Below are 15,841 nucleotides of genomic sequence, written 5' to 3' on the forward strand. Positions count from 1 at the left end.
CATTTAGGTTATTACAGTATACTGAGCAGAGTTCCCTGTGCTATACAGTAGGTCCTTGTTGGTTATACAATTATTATCTTTGTTGATGCTCATATTGTCCCTTCTTCTGGCCAGTGAGATTTTATTGAGGTTGGCTCCTAAGTGTGCTTTTGTAATATTTTTGTAAATATGAAACATCACATTTATAGAAAAGTGAAAAAATAGTACAACGAGCTCTTCCCATGCTTTACCCTGGATTTCTACCTTTCCTTTATAATTCCTTTTAGCATGACCATAAGTAGATATGACCCTAAATAATATTAGATATAGTTTCGTTGCTTTCTGGCATGAAATTGTCCCAGATTCACCTATGTACTTCCCCTGCCCTGGCTTAGAATCAGTTATTTCTCAGCGGAGTCTTGGTTATTTTTAGCAGGAAATGGATTTTCAGGAGCACAGTCTAGGTGCTAGGGAGGTTACTCATTGCTGCTGAGTTGGTCATTATTTCTAGGCTTTTAGTAAACACAACTATGAAATATTTTTAAGATATTTATTAGTACTTTTCAAAAAAATGAATGTTCTGGGAAACTGCTTCTTCCTTTTTTAAAAAAAAAACTTATTTTTAGTGAGCAGTTGCAGAATGTGAAATTTTCAGGATTGCACATACTGGGTTATAACATACTACATTCTCTTCTGTCTGATCGTAAACTCAAATCTAGGATGTAACTGTCTTGTTCACTGTAGTATACTTCATGTGTAGCAAATAAGCATACAACGGTTATTTGAATGAGTAAGGATTAAACTTGATAATGTAAATAAATATTATGTAAAACCTTAATATTTTGGGCATTTAATAAATCGCTCTTTTTATGGTTTTATGTTTTCTTTTTTATAAAGTTTATTTATTTATTTATTTTTGGCTGCATTGGGTCTTCGTTGCTGCGTGTGGGGTTTCTCTAGTTGCAGCAAGGGGGGGCTACTCTTCATTGTGTGCGTGGGCTTCTTGTTGTGGAACATGGGCTCTAGGCGCGCGGACTTCAGTAGTTGTAGCACGAGGGCTCAGTAGTTGTGGCTCACGGGCTCTAGAGCTCAGGCTCAGTAGTTGTGGCGCACGGGCTTAGCTGCTCCATGGCATGTGGCATCTTCCCAGATCAGGGCTCAAACCCGTGTCCTCTGCGTTGGCAGGCGGATTCTTAACCACTGCACCACCAGCGAAGTCCCCATATTTTCTTAATTTGTTTAATTTCTAGTCTGAAAATAGCCTTCATTTTTACTTTTTTCCCCTTAATTTTTCATTACAGAATTGAAGAAGATGCCCCTGCTCCTTCTACCTCTACAGATAAAGTGGAGAGGTAAGATTATTTACATGGTGCAATTAGATTTATATCTGGAACATAGACTAAGAGCTATATAACTTGAGGGCAGTTTGTTTCATTATTTTCAATAGGTAACAAATAAGACTGAATGTTAAAGTACCTGTCTAGTTTAAAGTATGACGTCCTGACAATGATGTCGTCAGGTTTTTTTGTTTTTGATTAAAATATTAGAATTGAAAAAGTTGTTTAATTCTTCTTACTTTACACAACATGCCTGGCAAATGCTAACTTATTTTTCTGTTGTTGTTGTGGCATGCAGGCTCAGTAGTTGTGGCTCGTGGGCTCTAGAGTGCAGGCTCAGTAGCTGTGGCGCACGGGCTCAGTTTCTCTGCAGCATGTGGAATCTTTCCAGACCAGGGCTCGAACCCGTGTCCCCTGCATTGGCAGGTGGATTCTTAACCACTGTGCCACCAGGGAAGTCCCTAACTTATTCTTTGCTTTAAAATTTATTTATTTATTTATTTATTGGCTTTGTCAGATCTTAGTTGCAGTGCAGACCTCTCTCTAGTTGTGGTGCACAGGCTACTCTGTAGTTGTGGCGTGCGGGCTCTCTGGTTGTGGCACATGGGCTTATTTGCCTCACAGCATGTGGGATCTTAGTTCCCCGACCAGGGATCGAGCCCACGTCCCCTGCATTGGAAGGCAGATTCTTAACCACTGGACCAGCAGGGAAGTCCCTCACTTATTCTTTCTTTGAATACTTCTACTGATTTAGATCTCTGTTTTGTAAGGTTGCCATTTTCAACTTTGTTGTTATTCTGGTTGAAAGTTTTAAATTTTATATTGAGCTCACATGTACTTCCATGTAACTTCCCCATCTGGATGTGACCGTGGTTTTTAACCAGAGGTAAGCATAATAATTAATTAACTAGAAAGCTTATCCAAAAGGTAAATGCCTGGGTTGCATTCATAGAGATTTCATTTGTTAAGCTTTGAGTGTATGAGTGTTTTGGAAAAGCTTCCTGTTAAATCTTAAGCTCACTTAGGTTGAAAATTACTGTTCTAAATTCTTTTTTTTTTTTTTTTTTTTTTTTTTTTTTTTTTTTTTTTTTTTTTGTGGTACACGGGCCTCTCACTGTTGTGGCCTCTCCCGTTGCAGAGCACAGGCTCCGGACGCGCAGGCTCAGCGGCAATGGCTCACGGGCCTAGCCGCTCCACGGCATGTGGGATCCTCCCAGACCGGGGCACGAACCCGTGTCCCCTGCATTGGCAGGCAGACTCTCAACCACTGCGCCACCAGGGAAGCCCTGTTCTAAATTCTGTTTAGTCCTTTTTGCAAAATATCTGCACTTTTTTTTTTTTTTTTTGCGGTACGCGGGCCTCTCACTGTTGTGGCCTCTCCCGTTGCGGAGCACAGGCTCCGGACGCACAGGCTCAGCGGCCATGGCTCACGGGCCCAGCCGCTCCGCGGCATGTGGGATCTTCCCGGACCAGGGCACGAACCCATGTCCCCTGCATCGGCAGGCTGACTCTCAACCACTGCGCCACCAGGGAAGCCCCTGCACTTTTTTTTTTTAAGAGTCTTTAAGTTTTTCATTTGTTTCATCATTTCACATTGTGGTCTTAAATTCCGTTGTTATCTTTGTTATTTAAAGCATGTGTTTTACAAATACTACCTACTGATTTGTGAGTCAGTCTCGTTTTGGGGTGGAAGGAGTACTGCTCAGGATTGGTCCTAAATACACATTCGTGTAACCTTTTTAGAGTCTTGGTATATACCATAGTATTATATTTCTGGACTGAGAATAAGGTATAAATGTAGCTAGGCTACTTGACCCCTGGAACACTGCTGATATGTGATTATTAATATTCTAAGCATTGATGATCTTTTGAGGAGCGTGATAATCTGATTCTGAGAGAAACTTGGAAGGATGGTTGGAAAAAACATGACTAGTCTCATAAATTTGTAACAGCTGATCTGAAATGGTTATTTAGTACTGCCTGGCAACTATAGCATGTTTCCCTGGCCAAGTTGTTCTCCCATTCTGCTGAGTAACTTCTTAACATTCAGTACCGTCACCTGTCTTCTTGCTCTTACTTGATGATTTTACTTTTTAAAACAATTTGATTGGGGACTTCCTGGTGGCACAGTGGTTAAGAATCTGCCTGCCAATGCAGGGGACACGGGTTCGAGCCCTGGTCTGGGAAAATCCCACATGCCGTGGAGCAACTAAGCCTGTGTGCCACAACTACTGAGCCGGCGCTCTAGAGCCCGTGAGCCACAACTGCTAAGCCCATGTGCCACAACTACTGAAGTCCACGTGGCTGAGCCCATGCTCCGCAACAAGAGGCCACTGCAATGAGAAGCCCACGTGCCACATCTACTGAAGTCCACGTGGCTGAGCCCATCCTCCGCAACAAGAGGCCACTGCAATGAGAAGCCCATGCACCGCAACGAAGAAGTTGCCTGCGTGCAACTTCTGAGAAAGCCTGCATGCAGCAATGAAGACCCAAAGCAGCCAAAAATAAATAAATAAATTTATAAAAAATTTGATTGTTCAGTAATAAGCAGTTAGGAAGAGGAGTTTCTTAATCACTCTATCTTAAATCTGTACCCACACATTCTTTTCTTTCTTTCTTTTTTCTTTTTTCTTTATTTGTTTGCTCTCGGTCTTTGTTGCAGCCGGCGGGCTCCTTAGTTGCGGTACGTGAACTCTTAGTTGTGGTGGGATCTAGTTCCCTGACCAGGAATCGAACCCGGGGCCTCTGCATTGGCTGCACGGAGTCTTATCCACTGCGCCACCAGGGAGGTCCCACATTCCTTTCTTCTGGATGTGGGTCCATGCTCTTATTCAGAGGTTCTCAAGGTGCAGTCTGTATGCCCCTGGGATCCCCAAGACCCTTTCAGAGATTGCACAAGTTCAAAATTTTTCATAATTAGTAGACCATTTGCCATTTTCAGTGGTTGACATTGGCACTAATGGTGCAAAAGCAATGGTGGGTAAACCTGCTGGCCCTTTATTTAACATAGGTCAAGGCAGTACAAGTAGTTCACTCCCAGTTTCACTTCTGTTGCTTCCATGATGAAGCAATAGAAACTAATAAATTTATTCTCAGTCCTTCACTACATGGTTTTAGAATATTCTGTGTGACAAAATGGGAAATAGGAATGCTAATTCTGCACCCTGAAATAGGTAGGTAAGATGGTTGTCTTTAGGAAAAGCGTTTGTGTGACTGTTTGAATTAAGAATTAAATTTTTCATGGAATTCTGGATTTGAAAGGATAACCCTCAGACTGATTACTCAGACTTGGGTGTTTGGCAGACAGTTTCTCAAAAATTAATAAAGTGAGGCTGTCACTTTAAGGGAAGCAACTGAGAATATCTTTTGTCAGTGATAGAATTTGAGCTTTCAAATGAAAATAAATTAAGATCTTAGAAGTTGTATTGACTACCGTGAGCCTGACTCATGTAGTCTCAATATTTCAAGACTCTTCTGATGAAATTGGTGGTGGTGGTGGTTGTTTTTTATTGTGGTGTAATGCATATAACATAAAATTTACCATCATAGGGACTTCCCTGGTGGTCCAGTGGTTAAGAATCTGCTTTCCGATGCAGGGGACTTGGGTTCGATCCCTGGTCAGGGACCTAAGATCCCACGTGCCACGGGGCAACGAAGTCCACGCGCTCTAGAGCCCGCGCTCTGCAGCGAAGATCCTGCCTGCCACAACTAAGACCTGATGCAGCCTAATAAATAAATAAATATTAAAAAAATATTAGCATCATAACCGTTTTTAAGTGTACAGATCAGTAATGTTAAGTACATGTACGTTACTGTGGAGCCAGTCCCTTCTTGCAGAACTGAAAGTCTCCACCATCCATCTCCAGAACATTTTCATCTTTCCCAACTGAAACTCTACCCATTAAACAACGTCCCATCTCTTCCCCCCAGCCCCTGGCAGCCACCATCCTACTTTCTGTCTCTGAATTTGACTACTCTAGGTATCTTATATAAATGAAATCCTACATCATTTGTCTTTTTATGACTGGCTTATTTAACTTAGCATAATGTCTTCAGGGTTAATCCATGTTATAGCATCTGTCAGAGTTCTCTTTTTAAGGCCGAATAATAAGCCATTGTATGTATAGACCACATTTTGTTTATCCATTCATCTGTCAATGGATACTTGAGTTGATTTCACCTTTTGGCTATTGTGAATAATGCTGCTATGTACATGAGTACAAAATCATTCATGAATAGGAGATCTATTCAGAGTACAAGATAGAACAATGATTTTTATTTTATTTTATTTAAATAAATAAATTTCTTTATTTTTTGTTGCATTGGGTCTTCATTGTTGCGGGGACTTTCTCTAGTTGCAGTGAGCGGGGCTTCTCTTCATTGCGGTGTGCAGGCTTCTCATTACGGTGGCTTCTCGTTGCAGAGCACAGGCTCTATGCGTGCGGGCTTCAGTAGTTGTGGCACATGGGCTCAGTAGTTGTGGCTTGCAGGCTCTAGAGTGCAGGCTCAGTAGTTGTGGCGCATGGGCTTAGTTGCTCCACGGCATGTGGGATCTTCCTGGACCAGGGCTCGAACCCCTGTCCCCTGCATTGGCAGGCGGATGCTTAACCACTGCACTATCAGGGAAGTCCCAGAACAATGATTTTTAATGTAGCAGTATGAAAAGTTCGTCAGTACATTTTCAGATTCTGCATTGCAGATAACCTTTAAGGAACTACCACTCATTGAGTTTTGGTGTAGTATCAAAGAAGAATATCCACAGCCATTTACAAGATTATTCACGGGAATTCCCTGGTGGTGCAGTGGTTAGGACTCCACGCTTCCACTGCCAGGAGTCTGGATTCGATCCCTGGTTGGGGAACTAAGATCCCACAAAAAAATTTAAAAAGGTTATTAAAGTACTCCCTTTTCCAAACAGGTATCAGTGTGAGGTCAGGTATTTTATACTTCAATGAAAACAACAAATCCCAATGGGTTAAATGCAGAAAAGTGAATATGAAAATCCAGCTTTTCTATTAAGCCAGACATTGAAGAGATTTGTAAAAATGTTCAATAGTGCTTCTCACTAAATTTTTTATGTTTGGGAAATATAGTCATTTTTTCATAGAAGTCATGTTAATATGTAACATTTTAAAATATTTAAAATTTTTTTTAGTTTTAATTTCAATATGGTAAATACAAATAGATATTACTCACATACTCAAAGGCTCTTCAAGGGCCTTCTGTAATTTGATAGTGTAAAGAGTGTGGAGACCAAAAAGTTTGCGAGCCATTGCTCTCCTTTTTTAAAAATTAATTAATTAATTTTTGTCTGTGTTGGGTCTTTGTTGTGGTGTGCGGGCTCCTCATTGCGGTGGCTTCTCTTGTTGCAGAGCACGGCCTCTAGGTGCGCGGGTTTCAGTAGTTGTGGCTTGTGGGCTCTAGAGCGCAGGCTCAGTAGCTGTGGCGCATGGGCTTAGTTGCTCTGCAGCATGTGGGATCTTCCCGGACCAGGGCTCAAACCTGTGTCCCCTGCATTGGCAGGTGGATTCTTAACCACTGCACCACCAGGGAAGTCCCCATTGCTTTTCTATATAAAGACCAACATTTCTACTTGTTTGTTCAGTGGATCCCATCCTCAGTCATCTACTCAAGAACAGAGCTCTTGTAGTTCTCTATCCAGCAGTACTACTCCATTCCTCTCCTATGAGGTTATTTGTACCGACCTACTAAGTATCGCATAGTCTTCCCTTGGTATTTATGGGGGATTGGTTCCAGGATACCCCTGCCCCCCCGCCCCCATTACCAAAATCCCCCATTACCAAATTCTCAAGTCCCTTATATAAAATGGCATAGTATTTGCATATAACCGAACACATACTCTTTAAATTGTCTCTAGATTACTTAATACTACCTAGTACAACGTAAATAGTTGTAAATGTTATGAAGATGCTATGTAAATAGTTGGCCAATGTACAGCAAATTCAAGTTTTGCTTTTTGGAACGTTCTGGAATTACCACACACTGTTCCCCCCCCCCGCCCCCGAGTATTTTTAATCCTTGGTTGATGAGGAGGGCCAACTGTACTCCTTTTTTTTTTTTTTTTTTTTTTTAAAGATGTTGGGGGTAGGAGTTAATGAATTTATTTATTTTTGGCTGCGTTGGGTCTTCATTTCTGTGCGAGGGCTTTCTCTAGTTGTGGCAAGCGGGGGCCACTCTTCATCGCGGTGCGCGGGCCTCACTATCGCGGCCTCTCTTGTTGCGGAGCACAGGCTCCAGACGCGCAGACTCAGTAGTTGTGGCACATGGGACTAGTTGCTCCGTGGCATGTGGGATCCTCCCAGACCAGGGCTCAAACCCGTGTCCCCTGCATTAGCAGGCAGATTCTCAACCACTCTGCCACCAGGGAAGCCCTGTATTCCTATTTTTAACCCTTCATTGATCCCCCACATCCCCTTCTACCTATTACTTCATTTCTGTTTCTTGGACAAGAAAACATGAAAGAATTGTCGTTACTTTGTTTCTTTACTTCCCCTTTTTTATTTCCTGAACATTCTTCAAGTTTTTCTTTCACCATTCTAAAATGGTCTTGGGCTTCCCTGGTGGCGCAGTGGTTGAGAGTCTGCCTACCGATGCAGGCGACACGGGTTCGTGCCCCGGTCCGGGAAGATCCCACATGCTGCGGAGTGGCTAGGCCCGTGAGCCATGGCTGCTGAGCCTGCGCATCCGGAGCCTGTGCTCCACAGCGGGAGAGGCCACAACAGTGAGAGGCCTGCGTACCGCAAAAAAAAAAAAAAAAAAAAAAAAAAAAGTAATAAAATGGTCTTGCTTAATGGTCATTAATGCCATCTATATTACTCTTTAATCTAGTGATTAGTTAATCTTGTCAGTAACATTTGATCCAGTGGATCACTTCTTTCTTTACATGTCTTCATTTGGCTTCAGGGATACTATATTTTTTTCCCTTACTAGCTATTCTTTTTTCAGTAGGGGGAGTGACAGGGGGCTTGTTCTTCCCCATTTCCCCTGCCTCTGATGTAGGAATGCTCTCAGGGCTCAGTCCTATGACTTCTTTATTAATAGTCACTCCCTAGGTAATCTCCCCCAGTTTAGCTCAGGCCTGTGGCTTTAAGTGCATGACACCCCATTTGTATCTCTAGTCCCTACATGTTTCCTGAATCTCTTCCTTTCAATATCTTGGAGGTTCAGTAGGCATCTTAAAATTAACATGTCCAAAACTAGATTACCCTGCCCCTCACCTGCTTTTCCCTCAGTTGACTATCTCAGTAAATGGCAATGTTGTATAAATCTTGATCTAGATGGTCTATATGATCTAGAGATCTAGATGGTCCCTGCCACTAATTCTCAGTTTTCACGTCTGTAAAATGGAGATAAGTTACAGCCTTACGAAGTGGATACCAAGATTAAATGTAAATATAGGTATAATTATCACATGGCACATAGTAAGTGTCCATTGTTATTACAGTTGCCCAGGCCAGAAAGCATTGGTTTTATCACTTTTTCATTCAAGAAATTATGTATCCAGTACATTAGCAAATTCCAAAATAAGTATATTGAGAATCTAACCATTTCTACTATTTCCCCCAGTCTTAGCCTAGATTCTTTCTAAGTAGTCTTCTCCTTCTATTATTATTATTATTTTTTGGTTGTGTTGGGTCCGTGCGTGGGCTTTCTCTAGTTGTGGCGAGTGGGGGGGGCTGCTCTTCGTTGTGGTGTGCGGGCTTCTCATTGCGGTGGCTTCTCTTGTTGTGGAACACAGGCTGTAGGCGTGCGGGCTTCAGTAGTTGTGGCATGTAGGCTCAGTAGTTGTGGCTCACGGGCTCTAGAGTGCAGGCTCAGTATTTGTGACACACGAGCTTAGTTGCTCCGCGGCAAGTGGAATCTTCCCGGACCAGGGCTTGAACCCGTGTCCGCTACATTGGCAGGCGGATTCTTAACCACTGCGCCACCAGGGAAGTCCCCTAAACTGCACATTTTTGAAGTGAGCAATTTGATGAGCTTTTACGTGTGTATATACCTGTAGACCAATATCATAAGATAATGACATATTTATCATCTCAGAATTTCTTTATGCTCCTTTGTACTTCATTGCCACTCTAGGCAACCACTAATCTACTTTCTTTTGTGGTAGATGAGTTTGCATTTTGTAGAATATTATCTAAATTGAATCATACTGTATGTACTTTTTTTTGGTATGGCATCTTTGATTCAGCATAATTAAGATTCATCCATGTTATGTGTTTCAACAGTTCATTCCGTTTTATTGATATTCCATATTGTGGATATATCACAGTTTATCCTTTTGGGTTTCTGGTTTTTGGCTACTGCAGATAAAGCTGCTATGAATATTTGTGTACGTGTCTTTTTATGGGCATATACTTTCATTTCTCTTGGGTTAATACCTAGGAATGGATTGGCTAGATATCATATGGTGGGTATATATCTAACTTTAAGAAACTCACCAGCTGTTTTCTAAAGTGACTCTCCCATTTTACATTCCTGTCAGCAGAATATGAGAGTTCTAGTTGCTCTACATCTTTGCCAACGCTTGATGTGGTCAGTCTTTACATTTTCGCCATTCTAGTGGGAGTATAATAGTATCTCATTATGAGTTTAATTTGCATTTCTCAAATGACTGATGTTGTTGAGCGTCTTTTATGTGCTTATTTACCATTCATATATCTTAGTAGTGAACTTTTTTAGTGATAGGTAAGTGTGGGTTACCTAAGCCTTGTCAGAGTAGTTCAGAGGTTTAAAGAAATTAAAGTATTATGGTTTAAATGTAGCAGGTATTCCAAAAATGTTGGTTCTAAAAGTATTTGACGTTTGAAAAAAATCTTTCTCTTGCAGTCTGGATGTGGATAGTGAAGCTAAGAAACTACTGGGTTTAGGACAGAAACATCTGGTGATGGCGGATATTCCAGCAGCTGTCAATGCCTTCCAGGAAGCAGCTAGTCTTTTGTAAGTACTGGGTTTTGCTATGATGAGATGTTGTGTTCCTAATAAACTTGAATCATAAAAAGTTGTTTAATGGGATAAAAAGAATAAAGAGCAAGAGTTTAAGAAGCTTTGATTATTTTTCATGTGTAAATTTATTCCTGTAACTATAAAACGTATGTATCACTGACCAATTTCAGCCTTTGATTTTTCTGAGTTAAGGTAATTTGTTTTCTGTTCATCACTAACTAACTAGCTTGTCCTGGTTTTGGTTCAGGGTCATATTTGTCCATTTTTTTCCACAACCCTTACTCCCTCTAGGACAGATCTTATTCCTGGATATCTGCAATAATCTTGTCAGATTATTGGCCTCTGGCCTCTTCATCATCGCCTGAGGCTGAAGAACTGAGGTTCTGGTATTCAGTGGTGTGCTAAGGGTAGGGCCCAGATTTCATCTGATGCTGAGTATTTAGGTATTTTTATATAAAAGTATGTGGTTATCTTACAATGAGAGTGTTGAAATCTAAGTTTTTAAGATTAAGCACATAGAAACACGCTTCTTAGCTTATTCCTTATTCCTGGAAAGTTCAGTATTCGCACTGTCCTGCCATTAAGGGTATTTAGGAGGAAAATTTGAGGTGCATTATTCTAATCTAGTAGACTACCCTTAGACATGACCTTCATCACAATAGTTTCTTTGTTTAGTTGCACTGTTTATTCTCACTAATCTCTTAGGCTATTAGTTGGCCTGACTTAGCATGATTTCTGTCAATCCTTTACCTCACGAAAGCTGGTCTCCTTACTCCACATAAAGTACCTCCTCCTTACCATTTATCACACTTGTGATTTTTTTCCTCTTCTTCTTCCCTATCTAGATATTAATAGCTTAAATTTGTATATATAGTGCTATCTGTATTTCTGAGCATTATTTTAAATGATTTTATATACATTAACTTAATTAGTTCTTGCAATAGCTCTGACTGGTTCTTAACATTTCCATTTTACAGATGAGAAAACTAAGGTACTGTGAGATTAAGTAACTTGACTAAGGTTAAAAGTTAGAGGCAGGATTTGAACCTAGGCAGTCAGGCTCCAGAGAACATGCTCTTAACTCTTTATCATCATGCCTTTCCATGGACCTTATTCATGCTTTAGGTCCCAGCCAAAGGCCCTCTAACTCTAACAGTATTCTGGCCCGTATTGACCCCTATCTTATACCAGGAGAAATGCCTATTAATGTAATTTGGCTCTTAGATTATATAGTATAACTGTAGCAAATGGATGTCTTTTAGAGTATATATTATATTCTAATTATATAATGTATATTATATGTCTAAATTTGTAATTATATGCTATATAGATGAAGAACAGGCAACATTAATTCATTCTTAAAGTCCCTTGGACCTTGACTTCAAAGCAAGAGGAGTGGAGCACTGGTGTCCTAGAAGGATGTGTTACAGAAGAAATGTCATATTATAGCTAAAGAACTAGGGGAAAAAAATTTTAGACTAGATGTTAATTCAGATCTTAGCTGTTATTCTCTTTGTAGAGGTAAGAAGTATGGAGAGACAGCTAATGAATGTGGAGAAGCCTTCTTTTTCTATGGGAAATCGCTTCTGGAGTTGGCAAGGTATGTCTTTCAAGCCAAGTCTTTTTTTTTTTTTTTTTTGTGTGCGATACGCGGGCCTCTCACTGTTGTGGCCTCTGCTGTTGCGGAGCACAGGCTCCAGACGCGCAGGCTCAGCAGCCATGGCTCATGGGCTCAGCCGCTCCGTGGCATGTGGGATCTTCCCAGACCTGGGCACGAACCTGTGTCCCCTGCATCGGCAGGCGGACTCTCAACCACTGCACCACCAGGGAAGCCCTCAAGCCAAGTCTTTAAGTAATATGTCTTGTGTCATAGTAGTCTATTTAAAAACTTGCTTCTTTGTTTGCTAAGATTGTTTACTAGCTTTGAGATTTCACATGAGCTAAGTGGGACTGGTTTTACTGGAGGGGTTTAGAAGGAGCATGAAAGATTGATGGAAGTTTTTCTTTGGAGGGGGGCCTGCCGTGGGCTTGTGGGATATTAGTTCCCCGACCAGGGATTGAGCTTGCACCCCCAGCAGTGAAAGCGCGGAGTCCTAATCACTGGACCGCCAGAGAATTCCCTTGATGGGAGTTTTGAAAGGCACTTGATACAAAGAGTAAAGTTATACTTAGGTTTTGACTTTTGCAGTAATTAGAAGCAGAGGTCTTTCCATTAGTGAATAGTCAGTAATTTATCAAAGTCCAGTTTAGAGAGAGAACCTTTGAAAGCACTCTGAGCTAGCCCAAAACAGTCATCCATAAGAAGGACTGAATGAAGGACAATTTGAAAACACTGGCGTGTGAAAATGTCTTAAAAAGTCTCACAAGTAGTCTTAACTGTTGGAAAGTTGTGTATTTTTTCCACCAGAATTTATTAAGCAGAATAAAATATATTGAGGGTACACAGAGTAGCAAATATTCTGTAATCTATTTAATATCAGTTCTGCTAAGTTTTCTAATTTTGTAGAGCATTCTAAGGATTTGTCATGAAAACCTTGCCAGAATGTTTTTGGCCATCTAGAGAAATGTAGGTGGATGAGAAGTTTGGGAAATATGGCCCTTTTGATAGGAGTCATCAGTGCTTTTTCAGGTGGCTGGATAAAAAGGGTATGTTTATTTCTTTCAGTGCTCTTATAACCTTAATTTACATTAGAAGTTTTGATCATTGCATTTCTTTCATGAGTGCTTATAGTTTATATTCTCTGTACTTGCTTACTCTTCGGTTGCTTTTATAATACAGGACTACAGTTTCTGTCTTACAAAGACTGTTAGGTTCTAGCCATCATACCTTTAGTGCTTTCTCCTTTTGTTCTGCTAGAATGGAGAATGGTGTGTTGGGAAATGCCCTGGAAGGTGTGCATGTGGAAGAGGAGGAAGGAGAAAAAACAGAAGAAGAAACTCTGGTAGAAAATAATGATAACATAGATGGTATGTGGAGTTGCATGTGACATTCAAGAGATGCGACGTTTATTTCTTGTGTACAAGTGATGGAAATAGGGCTCTCCTTATCCTGAATGGTCTCTCCTGGGGTGACACCTGCATCTGGTAGAGACTGCAGGGGAGGTGGCTGATTACTGAAACTGATAGCAGGCTTTTGTAAGGGGATAACTTAATTTCCCAAATAAATCTGGTTATTTAAATTGATGTTTTAAGTATTAAAAGAACCTTAAATATTTTTCTGATGTGACTTTTAAAAAGTCTTTGCAGCTCAGTTATTTTAATGGCTGTGCTTTTGGAGCCCTTTTACATTTTTTTGTCTAAGAAAATTAAATGTTAATTTCGAACTTGAGTTTGGCTGCTAGAATTTTACATATCAGATGGAGGTCTATATAATGTTTAGAAGGGAATGTAAAGCTTGGCATCTCTTACCTAACTGATATCAGAATGCTCAAGTAAAATAATATCTAATTTAAGGAGCTTGGGTTTCTTTTGCAGTAAGTTGCTCTGCTAGCTGGGAGTTTCCCTTTGCTTTTCTCAAGGGGGCAGATAATTTGCAGGCCATCTGCTAAAACATAAGCCAGGCTGTTTGAGGGTTTAAAGGGAATGTATTTTTAGTTTCCATTTATGCCTTTATCATTAAACTCGAAGACATGTTTATGCTTCATGTTCTTTAACCATGTAGAGGAAGCAAGGGAAGAGTTGAGAGAACAGGTTTATGACGCCATGGGAGAAAAAGAAGCCAAAAAAACAGAAGACAAGTCTCTGGTAAAGCCTGAAACGGATAAAGAACAGGAAACTGGTATGGAGAAGGGTGGAAGAGAAGATATGGATATAAGTGAGCCTGCAGGGGAACTACAGGAAAAAGTTGAATCAACTCCAGATCAGTTAACTGAAACCACTAAAGAGGGAAAAGGAACAGCAGCACCAGAAGGACTGAATGAAGCTGAAGTCACTTCTAAGAAGCCAGAACAGGAAACACCAGATGCTGAGGAAGGAAAATCAGTTTCTGGAACTGACGTCCAAGAAGAGTTCAGAGAAAAAGGAGGTCAGGGAGAAGTAATTGCAAGCATAGAGGAGAAACCAAAAGAAGCTTCAGAAGAGCAACCTGTTGTGACTCTAGAAAAGCAGAGCACTGCAGTGGAGATAGAGGCAGTCAAGCCAGTGGATGTGGGTGGGGATGAGCCAAAGGAGCAGGTAGCTGTCTCTGCAAGTGAGCCAGGAAAGGCTGTTCTTGAGCAGTTGGTAGGGCAAGAATTGCCTCCTGCTGAAGAGTCACCAGAGGTGACAGCACAGGCTGCAGAGGCCTCAGCTGCAGAAGCTGGATCAGAAGCCTCTGAGAAGCCTGGGCAGGAGGACCCAGTTCTCCCTAAGGATGGTGCAGTCAATGGACTATCAGCTGCAGGGGATCACACTCCCAATGAACCGAAGACTAATGCAGAAGGACGGACAGAAACAAAAGATGGCTCAGGACTAGAGGAGAAGGTCAGGGCAGAGTTGGTTCCTAGCCAGGAGGAGACTAAGCTGTCTATAGAAGAGTCTGAGGCAGCTGGAGATGGGGTTGAGACTAAGGTAGCCCAGGGGGCTACTGAGAAATCCCCTGAAGACAAAGTTAAGATAGCTGCTAATGAAGAAACACAAGACAAAGAAGAACAGATGAAAGAGGGTGAAGGTAACCGGGACATGCAAGAGCTGCTGTGGGTGGAGTACATTCTGGATTTGACTCACTAATCATGGGTAAAAGTCAGCCTTCCATTCAGGATTTTCCGTCTGCCTTTGGATTAGGAAAGGGCTAAGTGAAAATGGGGATAGTTTAAGAAGGTGGTGTAAGTTGAGCAAGTTAAAGCAAGTCTTCTTTAGCTGGCTTATAAACTAACGCTTTACTAACTGCAAAATAGGCCTTTCTGTGATATCTGAGACTTGGCTAGCTATCAGTAACTTGTTGTACCATACTAGCCAATAAAAGGTGGGTGGGAAGTGGGGTAGATAGGGAAATAGTGGGCTAGGCTGGCAGAGAATGCTGAATGGATGTTCACTTGCATGCCTCTTGATTTTTAAATTTACTGTTCACTTGGTTCCTTTTTCTCTGCTTTAGGAATCAGGATTAGAGCAGTAGAATCCACTGAATTGATACACTTAAGCAGGCATGCCATTTAAATGAAGGCAGTTAACCCTTGAATGTTCTATCGCCAGAGTGGAAGAACTCTGGTAATCTTTACTTTTAGTCTTCAGTAAGTGTTTAGAGGCTTATTCACATTAGTTAAATTAGCCCCCTCCAAAGTTAACAGAAAACCTAACCGTTAAGCCCTCTTGCTGCTTTCCCCCCTCATTTCATGCTTGCTTTGGCTGCTAAACTGAATTTTTTGTTACTTAGAACATTATAAAGTGTGGATGCTTTATATAGTATTATTGGTCTAATTGTGATTCAGTTTCATCAAGATGTATAAGCCTCTAATTAGCAACTCCATAACTGGCACGTCTGGCTTGAGTTATACTATCATTTGAGGATTCTACTGTCCATAAGATTTATCTAACGTTGTTATTAATAACCATAGGTATATTCCAATTAATCATTATTACAC

The 15,841-nt window shown here is 41.1% G+C and overlaps 1 protein-coding gene across 4 annotated transcripts in view; it reads left to right on the forward strand.

The window, feature by feature from the left end:
* Positions 1–15,841, forward strand: part of NASP (nuclear autoantigenic sperm protein) — a 36,205-nt gene that overhangs the window by 13,024 nt on the left and 7,340 nt on the right. For 3 of the 4 annotated variants that reach the window (XM_079697197.1, XM_079697198.1, XM_079697199.1), the window contains 5 exons: positions 1,281–1,331; positions 10,167–10,277; positions 11,803–11,883; positions 13,141–13,250; positions 13,945–14,931. In XM_079697197.1, coding sequence (XP_079553323.1) covers positions 1,281–1,331; positions 10,167–10,277; positions 11,803–11,883; positions 13,141–13,250; positions 13,945–14,931 — 1,340 coding nt within the window. The remainder of the gene's footprint in view (positions 1–1,280; positions 1,332–10,166; positions 10,278–11,802; positions 11,884–13,140; positions 13,251–13,944; positions 14,932–15,841) is intronic. The other variant, XM_079697200.1, reaches the window with a different exon arrangement.

This window comes from Hyperoodon ampullatus, assembly GCF_949752795.1.
Source record: "Hyperoodon ampullatus genome assembly, chromosome: 2".
Classification (NCBI taxonomy): Eukaryota; Metazoa; Chordata; class Mammalia; order Artiodactyla; family Ziphiidae; genus Hyperoodon; species Hyperoodon ampullatus.